The sequence below is a fragment of the Phacochoerus africanus genome, chromosome 15 (genome assembly GCF_016906955.1).
Source record: "Phacochoerus africanus isolate WHEZ1 chromosome 15, ROS_Pafr_v1, whole genome shotgun sequence".
NCBI classification, from domain to species: Eukaryota; Metazoa; Chordata; class Mammalia; order Artiodactyla; family Suidae; genus Phacochoerus; species Phacochoerus africanus.
Genome location: NC_062558.1, coordinates 32,909,076 through 32,926,452, shown reverse-complemented (window position 1 = coordinate 32,926,452; position 17,377 = coordinate 32,909,076). Strand labels below are relative to the sequence as shown.

At 44.0% G+C, this 17,377-nt stretch overlaps 1 protein-coding gene across 2 annotated transcripts in view; it reads left to right on the top strand.

Moving 5' to 3' along the window:
• Positions 1-9,920, top strand: part of BRAP (BRCA1 associated protein) — a 39,837-nt gene extending 29,917 nt beyond the window's left edge. For both annotated transcript variants that reach the window (XM_047760369.1, XM_047760370.1), the window contains exons 11-12: positions 5,154-5,257; positions 7,508-9,920. In XM_047760369.1, the coding sequence (XP_047616325.1) occupies positions 5,154-5,257; positions 7,508-7,871 (468 nt within the window). In that variant the 3' untranslated portion in view covers positions 7,872-9,920. The remainder of the gene's footprint in view (positions 1-5,153; positions 5,258-7,507) is intronic.
• The last annotated feature ends 7,457 nt before the right edge of the window (positions 9,921-17,377 follow it).

The window sequence follows — 17,377 nt, the reverse complement described above, 5'->3', positions numbered from 1 at the left end:
TAGGTAGTGCAGTTATTAGAGTGTGTGAGCAGAATCTGTTCTAACAAGTAAAGTTCATACCCACTTGAAGGTTCCTAGTTTTAATGGGACCATGAATGAAGAACATACAGTAGGCCATCAGTACAGGCAAATTCTCTTTTCTCTTTAAACTTCTAGCTCCATACATAAATCACTGTTTTTCTACCTGTGGATTATGAAATGAGTTTGGTGGGCCACAACTGGCATTTTTTAATTAAACAGAATAGGATGGGAGTTTCCATTGTGGCTCAGAGGTAATGAACCCAACTAGTATCCATGAGGACATGGGTTAAATCCTGGCGTTGCTGATTGGGTTAGGGATTCAGCATTGCTGTGAGTTGCAGTGTAAGTCACAGACTCAAGTCGGATCTGGTGTTGCTGTGGCTGTAAGCGTAGGCCTGCAACTGCAGCTCAAATTCAACCCCTAGCCTGGGAACTTTGGTATGCTGCACATGCAGCCCTTAAAAGAAAGAATAGGATAGCTATCAGAGTGATCACATTTAATATAGTTTTGTGAAGCTCTTGTTTCATGTGTGTACATGTTCTGTTTCCTACTGAAGGCTAGTGGTCAGAAATGTTTGGGTTTGGGGGGTTTTTTGTTTGTTTGTTTGTTTGTTTTTGTTTTTTTGCCATTTCTTGGGCCGCTCCCGCAGCATATGGAGGTTCCCAGGCTAGGGGTCCAATCGGAGCTATAGCCTCTGGCCTACGCCAGAGCCACAGCAATGTGGGATCTGAGCCGCATCTGCAACCTATACCACAGCTCATGGTAACGCCGGATCCCTAACCCACTGAGCAAGGCCAGGGATCTAACCCATTACCTCATGGTTCCTAGTCGGATTCCTTAACCACTGAGCCATGATGGGAACTCCCCAGAAATGTTTTTTAAACCACTAATTTAAGCCATTGTAACATTCGCCTATAGCAATATTAAAACCTTTTTTGAGGTTACTTGGTATTTTTTATCTTAATTGAAATGTGTGTGTGTGTGTGTGTTATTGTCTTTAGCAATCAAAACAGTTTGGTTCCTTTTGATGATCATTTTTGTCCTTTCCAATTTCCCTAAACTTATAGGAGTTAGTTTAAGAGAAAATGTCAAAAGGGGTCTCACGGTCTTATTGTAAAACAATATTTAGGAGAAAACTAATACCAAATAGAACCAGAATAATTTGAAAGCTATTTTTATTTTTGTGACATAGAGGAACTTTTAGAAATCTCCCTTTAATTGCATGTTCTTCCAGCTTAATGACTTTGGCTCTAAAGTTAAATTCTACAAAACACGTATTTCCTTATTTAAAAAAAGATCAGGGAGTTCCACTGTGGCGCAGTGAGTTAATGATCCAGCTTGTCTCTGCAGAGATACCAGTTTGTCTCTGGCCTGGTTCAGTGGGTTAAGGATCCTGCATTGCTGCAGCTATGATGCAGGTCGCAGCCCCTGCTCAGAATCCATCCCTGGCCTGGGAACTTCCATATGCCTCATGCACAGCCAAAAAATAAAATATAAAAATTAAAAAAGGGAAGTACCCATGTGGCACAGTAGAAACGAATCCAGCTGATATCCATGAGGATGCAGGTTTGATCCTTGGCTTTACTCAGTGGATCGGGGATCCAGCATTGCCATGAGCTGTGGTATAAGTCGCAGACGTAGCTTGGATCCTAGTATTGCTGTGGCTCTGATTCAACTAGCCTAGGAACTTCCATATGCCATGGATGCAACCTTACAAAGCAAAAGATAAATAAAAATACATTTAAAAAGGGAAAGCAGTGCAGTTAGAGACCAGTGCTGCCAGGCAGGCTGTATGGCAGATGTTTAAAAAGAAGGCATTAGAAGCAGTGGCCCTTTTTCTGATTTTTTTTTTTTTTTTTTTTTTTTTTGCTTTTTAGGGCCACGGATGCAGCATATGGAAGTTCCCAGGGTAGGGGTCAGATCGGAGTTGTAGCTGCCAGCCTATGCCACAGCTACAGCAATGCAGGATCTGAGCCTCGTTTGTAGCCTACCACCACAGCTCATGGCAGTGCCAGATACTTAACCCACTGAGCGAGGCCAGGGATTGAACCTGCCTCCTTGTGGATGGTGGTCAGATTCATTAACTGCTGAGCCACGATGGGAATTCCCCTTTTTTCTGATCTAATGGATGTTTCCTGTGTCACGGATCTCTGCTAAGAGTTTAAATCTTGCCCAGAAGTCACTTTTCCTTTGCTGTAGAGCTTTAGCCTCCTGTCCATTGCAGAGAGAGTTTTAGAACTTGGCTTTGAACTCAGATTTGGGGTCCAGTACTGGACCCACCTCACTCTGGGTGGGTGACCTTGGGGTATACTGCCTCACCTTTCTCTCAGCCTCAGTTTCTGTAAAGAAGTTCACAAACCTAAGTTATAGCCTTGATATAAAGAATAAACAAGATACTACCTATAAAACTCCTAGCTGGTGCCTGGGCCATAGAATTTAAATTCTCAGTCACTTCCATTTCCTGTTATTACTTCGTGATCCACCTATTTCCTCCCTGTGTCATTAGGACAGTAGAATTGAAGCATTTCTCAGGTCTATAGATCTTCCCACCTGTGTGAACCCAGTGTCTACCTAACTAGACTGCAGCAGATGCCTAGCCAGGATTGCTGCCATCTGACACATACTACACCAGAATTTTTAATTTCCCTTAAATTTTTAAGACAATGTAATAGCAGTTATTTCTCTCTGTAAATTGCCTTTATATAAACTCAATAAAACAAGAACTGCTTATGTCCCATGTGGCTAATGGTACGTAAGAAAATTAATAGTGAGTTTGGAGGGGAAAAAACCCAAGCACCTAGAATCAGCTGTTACAAGTATCTTCAGATTATTTGGGTAATACAGTTGACCCTTAAGCCACATGGGTTTGAACTGCACAGATCCACTTAGATGTGGATTTTTTTCAGTGGATACCTGCTACAGTACTTCAGGATCCAAAGATAGTTGAATCCACAAATGCGGAAGCTCAGATAGGGAGAACCGACTATGAAGTTATACTCAGATTTTTTCCTTCGAGCAGGATCAGCACCCCTACCCCCCATGTTGTTCAAGAGTCAAGAGCAACTTTTGGAATGTGATCTCGGGCTAAAAGTAATGGTGAGTTAAGAATGAAAGGTTCTGGAGTTCCCGTTGTGGCTCAGTGTTTAAGGAATCCAACTAGGAACTATGAGGTTATGGGTTCGATCCCTGGCCTTGCTCAGTAGGTTAAAGATCTGGCATTGCCGTGAGCTGTGGTGTGGGTCACAGACACGGCTCAGATCCCACATTGCTGTGGCTCTCTCTGGTGTAGGCCAGTGGCTACAGCTCCAATTAGACCACTAGCCTGGGAATCTCCATATGCCATGGGAACAGTCCTAGAAAAGGCAAAAAGACAAAAAAAAGAAAGAATTAGAGGTTCTGCCTTCCTACATTGTTGGTGAGAATGTTAAGTTGGTATAACCACTGTGGAGAACAGTACAGAGCTTCCTTTAAAAACTAAAAATAGGAGTTCCCTTGTAGTACAGCAGGTTAGGGATCTAGTATTGTCACTGCAGCAGCTCAGGTTGCCGCTGTGGCTTGGGTTCAGTCCCTGACCCGGGACTTTGACGTGCTGTGGTAACAGCCAATATTTTTTTTTTTTAAATACTAAAAATAGAGCTAACATATGATCCAGCAATCTCACTCCTTGGCATATATCCAGAAAAGACAAAAAACTAAAAGATATATGCACCCCAGTGTTTATAGTAGCACCATTTGTAGTAGCCAAGACATGGAAACAACGTAAGTGTCCATCAGATGTATGGATAGAGAAAATGTGGCCACGTGACAGCAGAATATTACTCAGCCATGAAAAGGAATGAAAATACTGCCATTCGCAGCAACATGGATGGACCTAAAAATTATCATACGAAGTGAAATAAATCAGACAAAGACAAATATCATATGATATCACACATGTAATTCTAAATCTAAAGAATAATACAAACTAGCTTATTTACAAGACAGAAACAGATTCTCAGACATAGAAGACAAATTTATGGTTACCAAAGGGGAAAGGAAGAAGGTTGATCCCATAAATTAGTATGGAATTAACAAATACACACTACTATATATAAAATAGAAAAGCAACAAGGATTTACTGTGTAACACAGTAGACAATATTCATTATCTTGTAATAACCTATAATGGAAAATAATCTGAAATATATATATATACACATATGAATCACTTTGTTGTACACCTGAAACTTAGAAAATATTATAAATCAGCTATACTATACTCCAGTTTTTTTCTTTTTAGGGCCTCACCTTTGGCCTGTGGAAGTTCCCAGGCTGGGGGTCAAATCAGAGCTGCAGCTGCTGTCCTACGTAGGCCATAGCCACAGAGACACCAGATCCAAGTCACATCTGCAACCTATGCTGCAGCTTGTGGCAATGCCAATCCTTAACCCCCTGAGCAAAGCCAAGGATCAAACCCGAATCCTTGTGGTTCTTAACCCTCTGAGCCACGACGGGAACTTCTGTACTTCAATTTAAAAAAGAATAGGAGGTTCTGGTCTGATCTCTGTCAAACCAGCCATCTTCTATGATACTGCCTGAAGCTCTTTCTTTACTTTCTAACAGTTTTGCTTGACATTCAGTAGTAGCTCTTGATCCTTTATTTATCTTGGTTTAGGAGTTCCTGTCGTGGCACAGCGGAAACGAATCCAACTAGGAACCATGAGGTTGCAGGTTCAATCCCTGGCCTCTCTCAGTGGGTTAAGGATCCGGGGTTGCCATGAGCTGTGGTATAGGTCGAAGAGATGCGGCTTGGATCTGGTATTGCTGTGGCTGTGGCATAGGTTGGCAGCTACAACTCTGAATAGACCTTTAGCCTGGGAACCTCCACATGCCGTGGGTGCGGTCCTAAAAAGACAAAACAAATTAAAAAAAGACAAAAAAATAAATAAATATTCATCTTGGTTTAGCAAAATGGTAAGGAAAAGATTTCTCAAAATTTTTATTCCTATTTCAAAAATTTAGAGTAGTCTCACCTTTTTTTGGTTTGTGAAAGTTAGAGCCAGGTACTTTAAAAAAATAATTGTGAAATTAGCCCCAAAGGTCACACAGCTTTGTCTTTGTGAAATAAAACTGATCTCTGTTTGCCCTTTCAGATTAACAACATGAAGACCAAATTTAAAGAAACAATTGAGAAATGTGATAATCTGGAGCACAGACTAAATGATCTCCTGAAAGAAAAGCAGTCTGTGGAAAGAAAGTAGGTATAATTGGCCTCTTAATTAACTGTTTTATTCTAACAGGCTCCATAAACAGATAATTTCCTTTTTTTTTTCCTTTTTTTTTTTGACTTTTTAGGGCCATACCCATGGCATATGTAAGTTCCCAGGCTAGGGATCAAATCAGAGCTGCACCTGCCAGCCACAGCCACAGCAACTCAAGCCACATCTGATATGTACACCACAGCTCACAGCAACACCAGATACTTTACCCACTGAGCGAAGCCAGGGCGGAACCTGCATCCTCATGGATACTAGTCAGATTCATTTCCGCTGAGCCACAGCAGGGACTTCCTGATAATCTCCTCGATGCCCATGGAGACACTCTCACTGTCAAGTGTGTGTCATCATTTTCAGAGGTCTCCCTATATGAGGAGCAAGCCTACTGTGACTTCCTATTTATTAAAAATGTCAGTGTTGGGAGTTCCCATTGTGTCTCAGCTGTAACAAACCAGTCTATAGTATCCATGAGGATGTGGGTGGGTTTGATCCCTGGCCTCACTCAGAGAGTTAAGGATCCAGCATCACCATGAGCTGTGGTGTAGGTCGCATATGCAGCTCAGATCTAGCATTTCTCTGGCTGTGGTGTAGGCCAGCAGCTGTAGCTCCGATTATACCCCTAGCCTGGGAACCTCCATGTGCTGAGAGTGTGGCACTAAAAAGCAAAAACAAAACACTGAAGCATTTATAGAAATAAAAATTCAAAATTCTCCTATACTTTTACCACTCCAACAAATTGAACTCTTCTAAGAATTTTAAAGTTAAAACTAGTTATTTTTTGCCTAAGTCCTGCTTTCTGAAAGTAATCATTATTAATAGTACCAGTGAATATTTGCTGTTATAGATCTTTTGCTGTGCCTATATAAACATCTCTCACACATCTTTTTTCTACAAAAATTGAATACTGTAATGTATTTTTTTTTTGGTAAAATACTGTTTTGGAGATTTTTTCTCATACTGGCACATCTGGATCTTCTTAATCATTGTAACATCCTATGAAGGTCCCATAATAATTTTAGCCAGTTCCCCATTGATAGACAAGTAAGTTGTTTCAAGTCTTACACTGGTATAAACAATGTTGCAATGAGCATCTTTCTCCATATGTCATTTAGCACAGTTCTGAGATTTTTGTTGCTACTCTTATTTTTTCTTTTTAAGGCAGCACCCTCTAAGTCTGCACCCACGGCATAAGGAAGTTCCCAGGCCAGGGGTTGAATGAGAGCTTCAGTTGCCAGTCTACGCCATAGCCACAGCAACACCAGATCCATAACCTACTGAGTGGGACCAGAGGTTGAAGCCACATCCTCTTGAACAGTCAGGTTCTTAACCTGCTGAGCCATAACAGGAACTCCCCGAGGATATTTATTTTATAGGATAAATTCCTGGAAGTAGAATAACTATGTCAAAGAGCAGGTGAAATTTTAGTTTTCATAGATGTTGCCAACTTGACTTCCAAAGAGTTTGTACCAGTTCCCACTCCAGTGCCAGCATGTGGGAGCACCCCTTTTCCCACATCTGAGCTTGTTGGCATTCTGATACATAGAAATGGTATCTCCATTGGTATTTTAATTTGTAATTCTTTACTTATGAGTAAGATTGAGCATCATTAAAGGCACTCCCTTTTCCTGAAAACTCTTCTCTAGCAAATGCAGTGCAGTCAGAGCACTTGACTCTGTAAGAATGTCACTTTTCCTCATAACTTTTTTATCACAGCTATCATCTCTAAGTCACCCATGTAAACAAAACAGAGAAGCAGCAGAAGTTTTACCATGAATCACAGAATAGTTTCTGCTATTGAAAAATTTCTGATCCTTTGGAGTTCCCACTCTGGTGCAATGGGATCAGCAGCATCTTGGGAGCACTGGGACACAGGTTCGATCCCCTGCCTGGCACAGTGGGCTAAGGATCCAGCGTTGCTGCAGCTGCGGCTTGGATTCACTCCCTGGCCCAGGAACTCCCATGTGCTTCGGGACAGCCAAAAAAGAAAAAAAAAATTTCTGAGCCTTTAAAAATTTCTGAGCCTTCAAAAAAATTTTTGTTAAAAAAAAAAAATTTCCTGATCCATTACCACCCTGCTGCAGTGGTAGCAAATATGTCTCCCTCACTATGGGAGGGAGGAGTCTGCCCTAACCGGACTCTGAGCTCATGGCTGCTCTGTTCAGTCCCAGAGCAAAAAGGGGACGCTGCCAGCAAATGAAAAACCCACCTTGTCTCCCTTTGTTTTGTAAAAGGTGCACTCAGCTAAACACGAAAGTGGCCAAACTCACTACGGAGCTCAAAGAGGAGCAGGAAATGAACAAGTGTCTACGAGCCAATCAAGTCCTCCTACAGAACAAGCTGAAGGAGGAGGAGAGGGTGTTGAAAGAGACCTGCGACCAGAAGGACATGCAGATTACCGAGATCCGGGAGCAGCTGCGGGACGTCATGTTCTACCTGGAGACACAGCAAAAGATCAGCCATCTGCCTGCTGAGGCACGGCAGGAAATTCAGGAGGGACAGATCAACATCCCCATGGCCTCAGCCTCGAGCCCCTCCTCTTCGGGGGGCAGTGGGAAGCTGTCGTCCAGGAAGGGCCGCAGCAAGAGGGGCAAGTGACCTTCAGAGAAACAGATGTCCCTGAGACTGTCTTCCCTGGCACCTCGAGGCTGTGCCAGGGCCTTCAGCTCAACATGAGGGTAGACCCTAAATAAGTACAAGCGAGGATCAAGCCGCAGTTGTATGGTTCTTTCATTTGCTAGTGTGTGGTGTCACAGGGTAGAGGGTTGACGAGGAGAGCTGAGGGAAATGGCGGTGTTATAAAAGGTGGCTGCTTTTTTCAACTGTAATAATTCACTAACCTCGGACGTTCTAATGACCATTTTGCCTTCCTGCTTGGATAGATGCCCCAACTCTGCTATGCGTTTTTCCGTTGTATTTATTGAGTTGGTGTATTTGACATTCAGTTCTGGGGTCAGTTTTTGTGTTTTGTTTGATTTGGTTTGGTCCCCTCAAAGGTAATGTTACCTTAGCCCTAAAGCACCAGACCTCCCTGAGGTCAGGGCAGCTGCTTGAGAGATTCCCACTGGCCACTGAGTTTTTATGAAAATCCCCTAGCATTAATCTCACCTGACTGTCATTACCTGCTTCTGGGGAACTGAAGAATTGGTTGAATGTTCCATCAGAAGAGGTTGGGTCTATAAACCCAGCATTGGCTTGTCACTAGCAGCCATCTCCTCTTGCTCCGGGGCTGGCCAGGAAAAGCAGCCCTGGGCAGGCTGAGTGGACCCAGTGTAGGAAAAATGGTGGTGTTTCTACTTTGTTTATTTTTGATGCCTCCACACCTCATTATGAACCTCAAAGAAGGAAGCTCAATGTTTGCGCCAAGGCTCAAATCTCAGAGTGGATTTTCATAGCATGCATCAAGGATAAGCAGCCAGATTGATTTATCGTCCATGTGGAAAGGTAGAGTGAGGCCTCTGACTGGCTGACTGTATTTTGCTGGGATCAGTATTTTCTGATTGTTTACAAAAGACGGGACTGCACGTTCCGTTTGCGGCTAGAGAGAGCTTGGGCAGGTTTTCAATTATGCTTTCAAGATATAACCAAAGGCTGCTGCTAAATTCGAAAATTAGAATTTTAACAGAGGCCCCTTTAGAACAGTCGTGTAATGCTGGTTTGTGAGCCAACAGAGGGGCTATGTACTTTTTCTAGAAACAGAAATGTCAGGAAAAAATTGTAATATGCAGTAATTAAGCCAAATTAAAGAAGATGCGTGTTGGAATTTCGCTTCCAAAAGAGGTGGCTGGATAGGGTAACAAGACATACTGTTAAATGATGGGTTTCATTTTCTGTTTTTATAATTAGCCAAAGTTTTCAAATTATTACACTTAAGAACTGGTTCTTAGTCTGTGATCAGGCCTCATCCTCTTTGACCTAAATGTCTTACGTGTTACTTGTACGCACACCAACCATCCATTTTTGCGGGATGTGCGGCAGCATTTCCCAAAGAACCTGACGTAACTTTGCATCATGAATGTACTCAGACATTCTCAATTTTTACTTAGGGCAGACCAACTCCATAAGTCCCCCTTGGACTTATGTATACAGATATCTTAAAGCAAGAGTGGGAATGGGAAGCTAACCTAATTCTCTTCCTATAGAGATTCTATTTTATTTAAAATCTATTTTTACACTAGTTAGACTCCTGCTTTTTTGGCCAAGTACTTGTCTTGCATGTCTGACCTTGTGGAAGCTGGAGTGGGTCGTAGCATATTAATTAAGAGAATTAGTAGTAGTTTACAAAGCTTGCTTCCTCCTCGTTTCTCTATGACCACCTCTGTCAAGCAGCCCTACCACCAGCTAAGAGAAGAGATTTTCAGCACAGGTGGCATAAATGCTCTTGAAAGGCTGTGCCCAGAGGAATGAGCAGATAGGCAGATGTTTCCAAACTACTTCAAGGTTTAAAAGAAATGTTCCAGAAAAAAATCTTGTCAAGATATGTAAAAAAAAAGAAATTTTTAATGGTCAAAAGTCATGTTTGAATTTGACGAAATTGCATAAGATAGAAACTGTTAGTGTTTTCTGCAGGATGAAAATGAACCACTTAACATATCCATACTACCTTGAACAATGAAGCTGCATTAAAATAGCCAAACTTTGAGATGATTCTGCCCTCTGTGACATCTGTGTCTCTTTGGTTGATACTTGCTTGGGAGCTTGTACCTGAATAATCTAAGAAAGTATCTGCTCCAGGTACAGAGAATTCAGGGGAAATCCTCCAAATTTGGAATTTGGAGACTTGGGTTAGAGAAAACCCAGGCACACAATTCTGCAAACCAAAAGCTGTCATTTTCTACACCTGAGATTTTTTTTTCCAGCCCCTACCCCAAGCTGAGGTGGAAAACTGTCATAAATGTGACTTGTTAGGATCCCCTGGGTGAGATAAGTCACCAAAGCAACCAACCCCTCTTCCCTGCTTGCTCATTGAAGTGGTCCTCACTACGAGGGCTGAGAAGCTGATCCACACAGCCTGCCAGCAGAGTATGGAGAACCTGGTAAATCACGAACGAACAGCCTTCTGGCATCACTTGGAAACCCCTCTCCTTGTGTAGTCAAGATATACAAGCTATACACACTACCCATAATATTTGGCTGCTATGCCCGATACCACGATGCTTGGGCTGATGGCAGATTTTGGCTTGTGAGCCAGTCCATGGGCTTATCTAAAAAAGGAAAGTCACTCTTGCCACATTCGAGGAGAGCTATTTTGTTTTCTCCTGGAGAAAGCCGAGTTAACTCTCTTAGAGTGATTCTGCTATGGTACTTCCCTCCTGGCAGCAGAAGGGGAATTTTTCCGGGATTGATTTATTAAGACCCAGCTCCTGGAGTTCCCCTTGTGACTCAGCAGGATAAGAACCAGACCAGTATCCATGAGGACTCTGGTTTGATCCCTGGCCTGGATCAGTGGATTAGGATCCAGCATTGCCGTAAGCTGCAGTGTAGGTTGCAGACTTGGCTTGGATCCCACGTTGCTGTAGCTGTGGCCAGCAGCTGCAGCTCTGATTCAACCCCTAGCCCAGGAACTTTCATATGTCAAGGTGTGGCCGTAAAAAGGAGAAAGAAAAAAAGACATGGAGTTCCCTTCATGGCTCATCAGTTAATGATTCCAACTAGGATCCATGAGGATGTTGGTTTGATCCCTGACCTCACTCAGTGGGTTAAGGATCCAGCATTGCCATGGCTTTGGTGCAGACTGGCAGCTGTAGCTCCAATTTGACCCCTAGTCTGAGAACTTCATATGCCATAGGTGCAGCCATGAAAAAAAGTAAATAAATAAAGGAACCCTGAGTTTTACCCCAGAGCCAAAACCATGTGTCTCTGCGATGTGAAGTTGATTTTCCCTCCCTCAAATGGAGTACTGCAGTCACCCTGGAGCATTCAAAAGACAGTCTTTGCAAGAGTTCCGTGGCACAGCAGGTTATTGCTGCCAGTGCTATTGCTGCTGTGGTGCATGTTTAATCCCTGGCCCAGGAAATTCCACATGCCACAGGTGCAGCCAAAAAAAATTTTTTTAAATTTCATTTGTTTATTAGAGGACTTTAGGGAATTATCTAAGCCTTTTTTGCTTTTTTTCAGGGGAAGAGGAGTTGTGGCCTCTTTACCCTGATTAATGTCGTGTTCGACTCCTTTACACCTCTTTCTATTTTTTAAAGATAGTGGTAACCATTTACCTCTTGACGGTAACCCTTCTTCCTTGCATCCCTGAAACATGCGCCCTCCCTGGAACGCTGTCACTGACGATAGTAGGTTCTATCTGATGTTAAGTTTGAAAGCTGTACTTGCAGAGGCCGAAACAATTGCAGAATCATTTTAGCTATTATACTTGCGATACACAGTTTCTCACTGTAATTCTGCAAGCTTAGGAGAGCCCAGAAGGAGCTCTGTAGTTGGTTCTTAATCTGGATTTTGAATTCTTGCCACATTAAAAGAAGCCCAGGAAGAGATGAACAATCTGGGGTTTTTTTGTTTTGTTTTTGTCTTTTTGCCATTTCTTGGGAGGTTCCCAGGATAGGGGTCTAATCGGAGCTGTAGCCGCCAGCCTACACCAGGGCCACAGCAACGTGGGATCCGAGCCACATCTGCGACCTACACCACAGCTCACGGCAATGCGGGATCCTTAACCCACTGAGCAAGGCCAGGGATCGAACCCGCAACCTCATGGTTCCCAGTCAGATTCGTTAACCACTGCGCCACGACGGGAACTCCAAAGAATCTTGTTTTATACAAGATGACTATGGTCTTTGGAGCCTAATACTCAACTGCTTCGGGTCAGAAACTTCCCACTGGAATCATCTGCAAAATGAGGTTTCAGTACTTGGCGAGGAGCTGTGCTGGTGCAGATAACATTTGTTACTCCAAGGCTAATTACCAAGCACACGATGTGAACTAAAGCAGCTTTGCTTCTTTTCAGACAACGGCCTAAATCCCCTGACCCTAAACTCCTTTCAGATCCAGGTTCTCTCAAAATAAACGCAGAGAGGTTTGAGGGTGGGGGCCGGGGGTGGGGGTGTCTGTCAAAGAGTGAAATCACCTGCAAGGTCCACAACCCCCAGGATAAATCTTCCCTAGTGCAATACAACTGATGGTGCAGTTCTTTTCAGAAGATAAAAGTGAACACAGCATAAATGTTGAATAGGGAAAACAGTTCTGACTTGGCCTCCGTGGAGATGTCTTTTGCCATTTTTGCCTGGAAGAGGCAGCAAGTTCCACATCCTAAATTGTTTCCTCATTTAAAAAGAAAGAGCCAGCTGTATCAATTCCTCATTCTAAATTCTCAATCCCTTGGTGGCCTAATAGGCCAAAAGTTCAGACTTTCCCCACAGGCTGGGAGAAGGGAGAGCCACTAAAAAAAAAAGAAGGTGGTGTTTCCACCATTTAAGAAACTTGCTTGTATCATTTTACACCATTACCAACATGCTGAACACCGAAAGACTGCGGCGGTGCCAGTAACTGGGGAGGTGGGGGGGAAGGGGAACTCAAACTAATTTCTGGGCAGAAGAACAGATCACAGAGAAAGACCTAGAAATGAAGAAACGGAAAATTTTAGGAGGAATCAGGAGAATTGCTTGCTTGGAAACCCTCCAGTGGAGAGCAAATTGGGACTTATCCCACACAGCCAGCGGGTCCTCCAGCAGCATTTTCCAGGAATTCTCTTTTGTGAAAGACTTAGCCCACTCACACGTCATGATTAGCTTATGCTCACTCGGAATCCATGAGCCCAAAACCGTTCGCCAAAGGGACTGCAATAGAAGAGCCACATCACAACTCCTCCACCTCCCTGCTCCACCTGTCCTTGGGGAACAAAATTAAAAGCCTCCTTTCAAAAACGCATGCCTCAGGAAAACAGCCTTCGCTGCATTTGTTTCCATGCTGTGCAAAATCAACACTGACTGGCTTTGATCCCAATCCGGGCCAACTGCAGATTCTGCAGCCTCCAGCCACCCTCCCCCAGCACATTCGACTTCAATTACGTGGGAACAGGCCTGGACTGGGGGGGCGGCCGCCAGACTCTCCTGGCCCCAACTGAGGAGGCCCCGAGCTTGTGGCCCAGAATCTTTCCTGAAAGTCTGTACAGGATCTCTCAGTTGCTGCCAATCTTGTACTTTCTCTTTGGCGAGATTCCTGGCTCTGTTTGGCCACAGTCAAGCTAAGGCTCTCTTTTGTTCCTTTTTTTTTCCACCTATATGCCCAGGATCTCCTCTCCTTACAGCCCCATTGCCCCTCACAGTTGTAAATAAGAATGTTCTGGGAGTTCCCGCTATGGCGTGGTGGGTTAAGAATCCGATTACAGCAGCTCCGGTTGCTGCGGAGGCTCAGGTTCAATCCCCAGCCCGGAGCAGTGGGTTAAGGATCCAGCATTGCCAAAGCTGCAGCTTGGATTCAACCCCTGGCCCAGGAACTTCCATATACTGTGGGTGTGGCATTTAAAAAAAAAAAAGTTTCTGCCTTTCAGAACCAGAATCCCCCCCACCCCACCCCGGCCAAATAATCCACACCAAGAAGCCCCTTCCTGCTCCTTTAGCCCTCAGGAAAGGGCTTGCCTTTTCGATGAACTTTTTGGTAAATCTTTTGAAAACACTTTTCACCCTCTAAGATAACATAGTTGTGGGAGGGGAGATAATTGACACCAAAGAATCCTGATTATTATGTGCTCATGTGAACTGAAGCAGACTAGGAAAACTTGGAAAAACAACTCCAGGAGAGACCTCCTTTTCATTCCTGGTTACCCCAAGTGGGCAATCCAGAGGGGCAGACCACCGCCCCCCATCTCTCTGTTTTCCTCATCAGGACCTGAAGCTGATAGAGGCACCTTGCTCTTGCTGAGAATGAGAAGTGGAAGTAAGTCCTGGCTTTGTTGATGAGTTTGATTCCAAGGCTAGCTCGATTTTGTTGAATTCCAAACCACACACCCAACCACACTTAGTATGTCCAGTGCTTTCTGTGTACAGTTTCCTTCAGCCCTCAGTGCCAGCCTGTGTGGTAGGTAGAGGTACCCCATTTTACAAATCAGGGGACCAGGGCTCAGTGGCACACTGCAGCCTTGACTTGAGGTTGCGAAGCTGAAACATGTGACAAGGGCAGCACTCCTCCATCTCAGCCTCGCCAGACCCCAAAATCTGGGCTCCCCACCACTCCGCTCTACTGCCCCCCTGCCACTGGAACTTGGGGACCAAGGACACAGCCCCCAGATCCTGTTTTGTGTTACTTTGGGGAAAAGATCGAAGTGCTAAGTTAAAATTGCTTTTTGTGAGGGCAACAGTTCCCATACACTGACCCCCTGCAAGCCTTCCCCTCTGCTTGTGGAAGGAACCTTCTAACTTATCCCTGGCTCCCTCTCACATTAGCAGGGCCAGAGCCAGAGCTGATAAAGGAGGAAGAAAACAATGCCCCTGCTTCCTGAGGGCTGGCTTTGGGAAATCACTTTATTTCGATTGTCGATTGTCTGTCGTGGTCTTTTCACCCTGGAGGCCTGGAACAACCAAGTAAGCTGACACTTTAGTTCTTTTATATGGAGCTTCATAGGAGCTGAGGTGCTTCCCTAGCTGGAAAGCTGCATCTGGAACAAAACTATCTAGACCCTAAGCAGTTCTTTCTTCGAGTGTGTAGAGTCAGTAACTGCCCCCAGAGGCTCAGTTAAACTGTTATAAACAGGCTAACTGGAAACTTTAGATTCTGGAGGGATCAGCTTCATTTGTGGTGTCAATTTACTACAGAATAAAGAGGGGAGAGAGAAAGCCTAGAAAAAATTTTTATAAACTACCAGGGGATATTATAAAACAGTGTTAATTTGGCAGATATAAACTAGTGTGTGTGTCCGTGTGCAAATGTCTTCCAAAAGCACTTTATTTTTTTAATATTATCACAAGTCAAATTTAATTTATGATATAGATTCAATACGCATTTTTGTTATGTAAAAAAATTTCACATCTCCACTTATTTCTACTTATCCTATTTATAGTTATGTGTTCTAAATGCTGTAAAGCAATAATGGGAGCTTTCTCTTAAAATACACAAGCATATTGTTTGTATGTTTTATTTTTAATTGAGATATAATTAATGTATAATAGAATGTAGCTTTTTAGCAGTTGGCTGATTTTTGACAGTTGTATACACCTGTGTAGTCATCACCCAAATCAATATATAGAACATTTCTGTCTCCCCAACAAAACAGGATGTTTTACTCTTAAAGCAGAAAAGTGGGGGAAGGATAAGTTAGGAGTTTGGGGTTAACAGATACTTACTAGTATATACAAGATAGTCAATCAGAAGTTCCCGTAGTGGCATAGCAGAAATGAACCCAACTAGCATCCATGAGGATTTGGGTTCAATCCCTGGCATTGCTCGGTGGGTTGGGGATCAGGCATTGCCAGAGCTGTGGTGGTATAGGTCGCAGATGCCGCTCAGATCCTGAGTTGCTGTGGCTGTGGTGTAGGCTGGCAGCTGCAGCTCCCATTGGACCCCCAGCCTGGGAACGTCCATATGCCACAGGTGCAGCCCCAAGAAGCAAAAATAAAGTAAAATAAAAGTCATCAACGAGGACCTACTGTATAGCACTTGGAGCTCTACTCAATATTCTGTAATGACCTACATGGGAAAAGAATCTGAACAAGAATAGATATGTGTGAAGTTCCCATTATGGTGCAGTGGAAACAAATCCAACTAGTATCCATGAGGATGCAGGTTTGATCCTTGGCCTCAAGCAGTGGGTTAAGGATCCGATGTTGCCGTGAGATGTGGTGTAGGTGGCAGACAAGGCTCGGATCCAGTGTTGCTGTGGCTGTGGTGTAGGCCAGCAACTGTAGCTCCGATTCAACCCCTAGCCTGGGAACATCCATATGCCATGTGTGCGGCCCTAAAAAGCAAAAAAAGAAAAAAAGAATGGTTATGTGTATAACTGAATCACTTTGCTCTACAGCTGAAAGTAACATGACATTACAAATCAACTGTACTTCAGGAGTTCCAGTCGTGGCTCAGTAGAAAGGAATCCAGCTAGGAACCATGAGATTGTGGGTTCAATCCCTGGCCTTGCTCAGTGGGTTAAGGATCCGGTGAGCTGTGGTGTAGGTCGCAGACGCAACTCGGTTCCCGCATTGCTATGGCTCTGGTGTAGGCTGGCAGCTACAGCTCCGATTAGATCCCTAGCCTGGGAATATCCATATGCTGTGGGTGCGGCCCTAAAAGGGAAAAAAAGACAAAAAATAAAAATAAAAAATAAAAGGAGTTCCCATCATGGCCCAGAAGAAAGGAATCTGACTAGCATCCATGAGGACACAGGTTCGATCCCTGGCCTCACTCAGTGGGTTAAGGATCACACAGAAACAGAAGATCTCTTGAGTCAGTGTTAACATTTGTGAGATAATGTTGTGTGTTCAGCTAGTGCTCACTAAGTGCAAGGTACTCTGGGGGACACAGACGAGCAGCACGAGGTCCCTGCCTTCTAAGAGCTCACTGTGGATTAGCAGAGATCTGGCAAGTAGACCACCGAACCCAAGCAGTAGTGTGGTGCTGTACTTATGTGCATGGGCCTGGAGTTAGCCTTCTTGAGTTCAAATGCTAGCTCAGCTGTTGCCTGGCTGTGTGATCTAGGGGAAGCTGCTTGACATCTCTGAGCAGTGATTTCATATCCTGCCAAATGGATAATAGTGTCTATCCCTCACATGATTGTTGGCAGGATTCCAGGAAAGTAGGTCTCAGCTCAGTGGACACTTTCTGTGGTCTCTGTGTTAGAGCTTTTTTCCCCATCCCTGCTCGCCAGTGGGGACTATTTTCCTTCATCTGCATAAGGCCTGGCCCTGAGAAGCTCCTCAACACAGGACTATTGGAATGAAAGAATGAAGGAAGGAAGAAAAGCCAGGCAGGGTAAAACCAATCAGACTTTGCACAACTGAAGGCAGTCACTTGGCAAGTCCATCTGTATGATATGAGCACCTAGCATAACCCCCAGAAGACACAGGGCTTTAAGGATAAGGAAGGGCAATGAGAATGTAGAGAAATGCTGGAAGATTCAGAAGCAGGCACGATGACCAGGACTGGGCATGCCAGGAAAGGCTCTCAGGACAAGG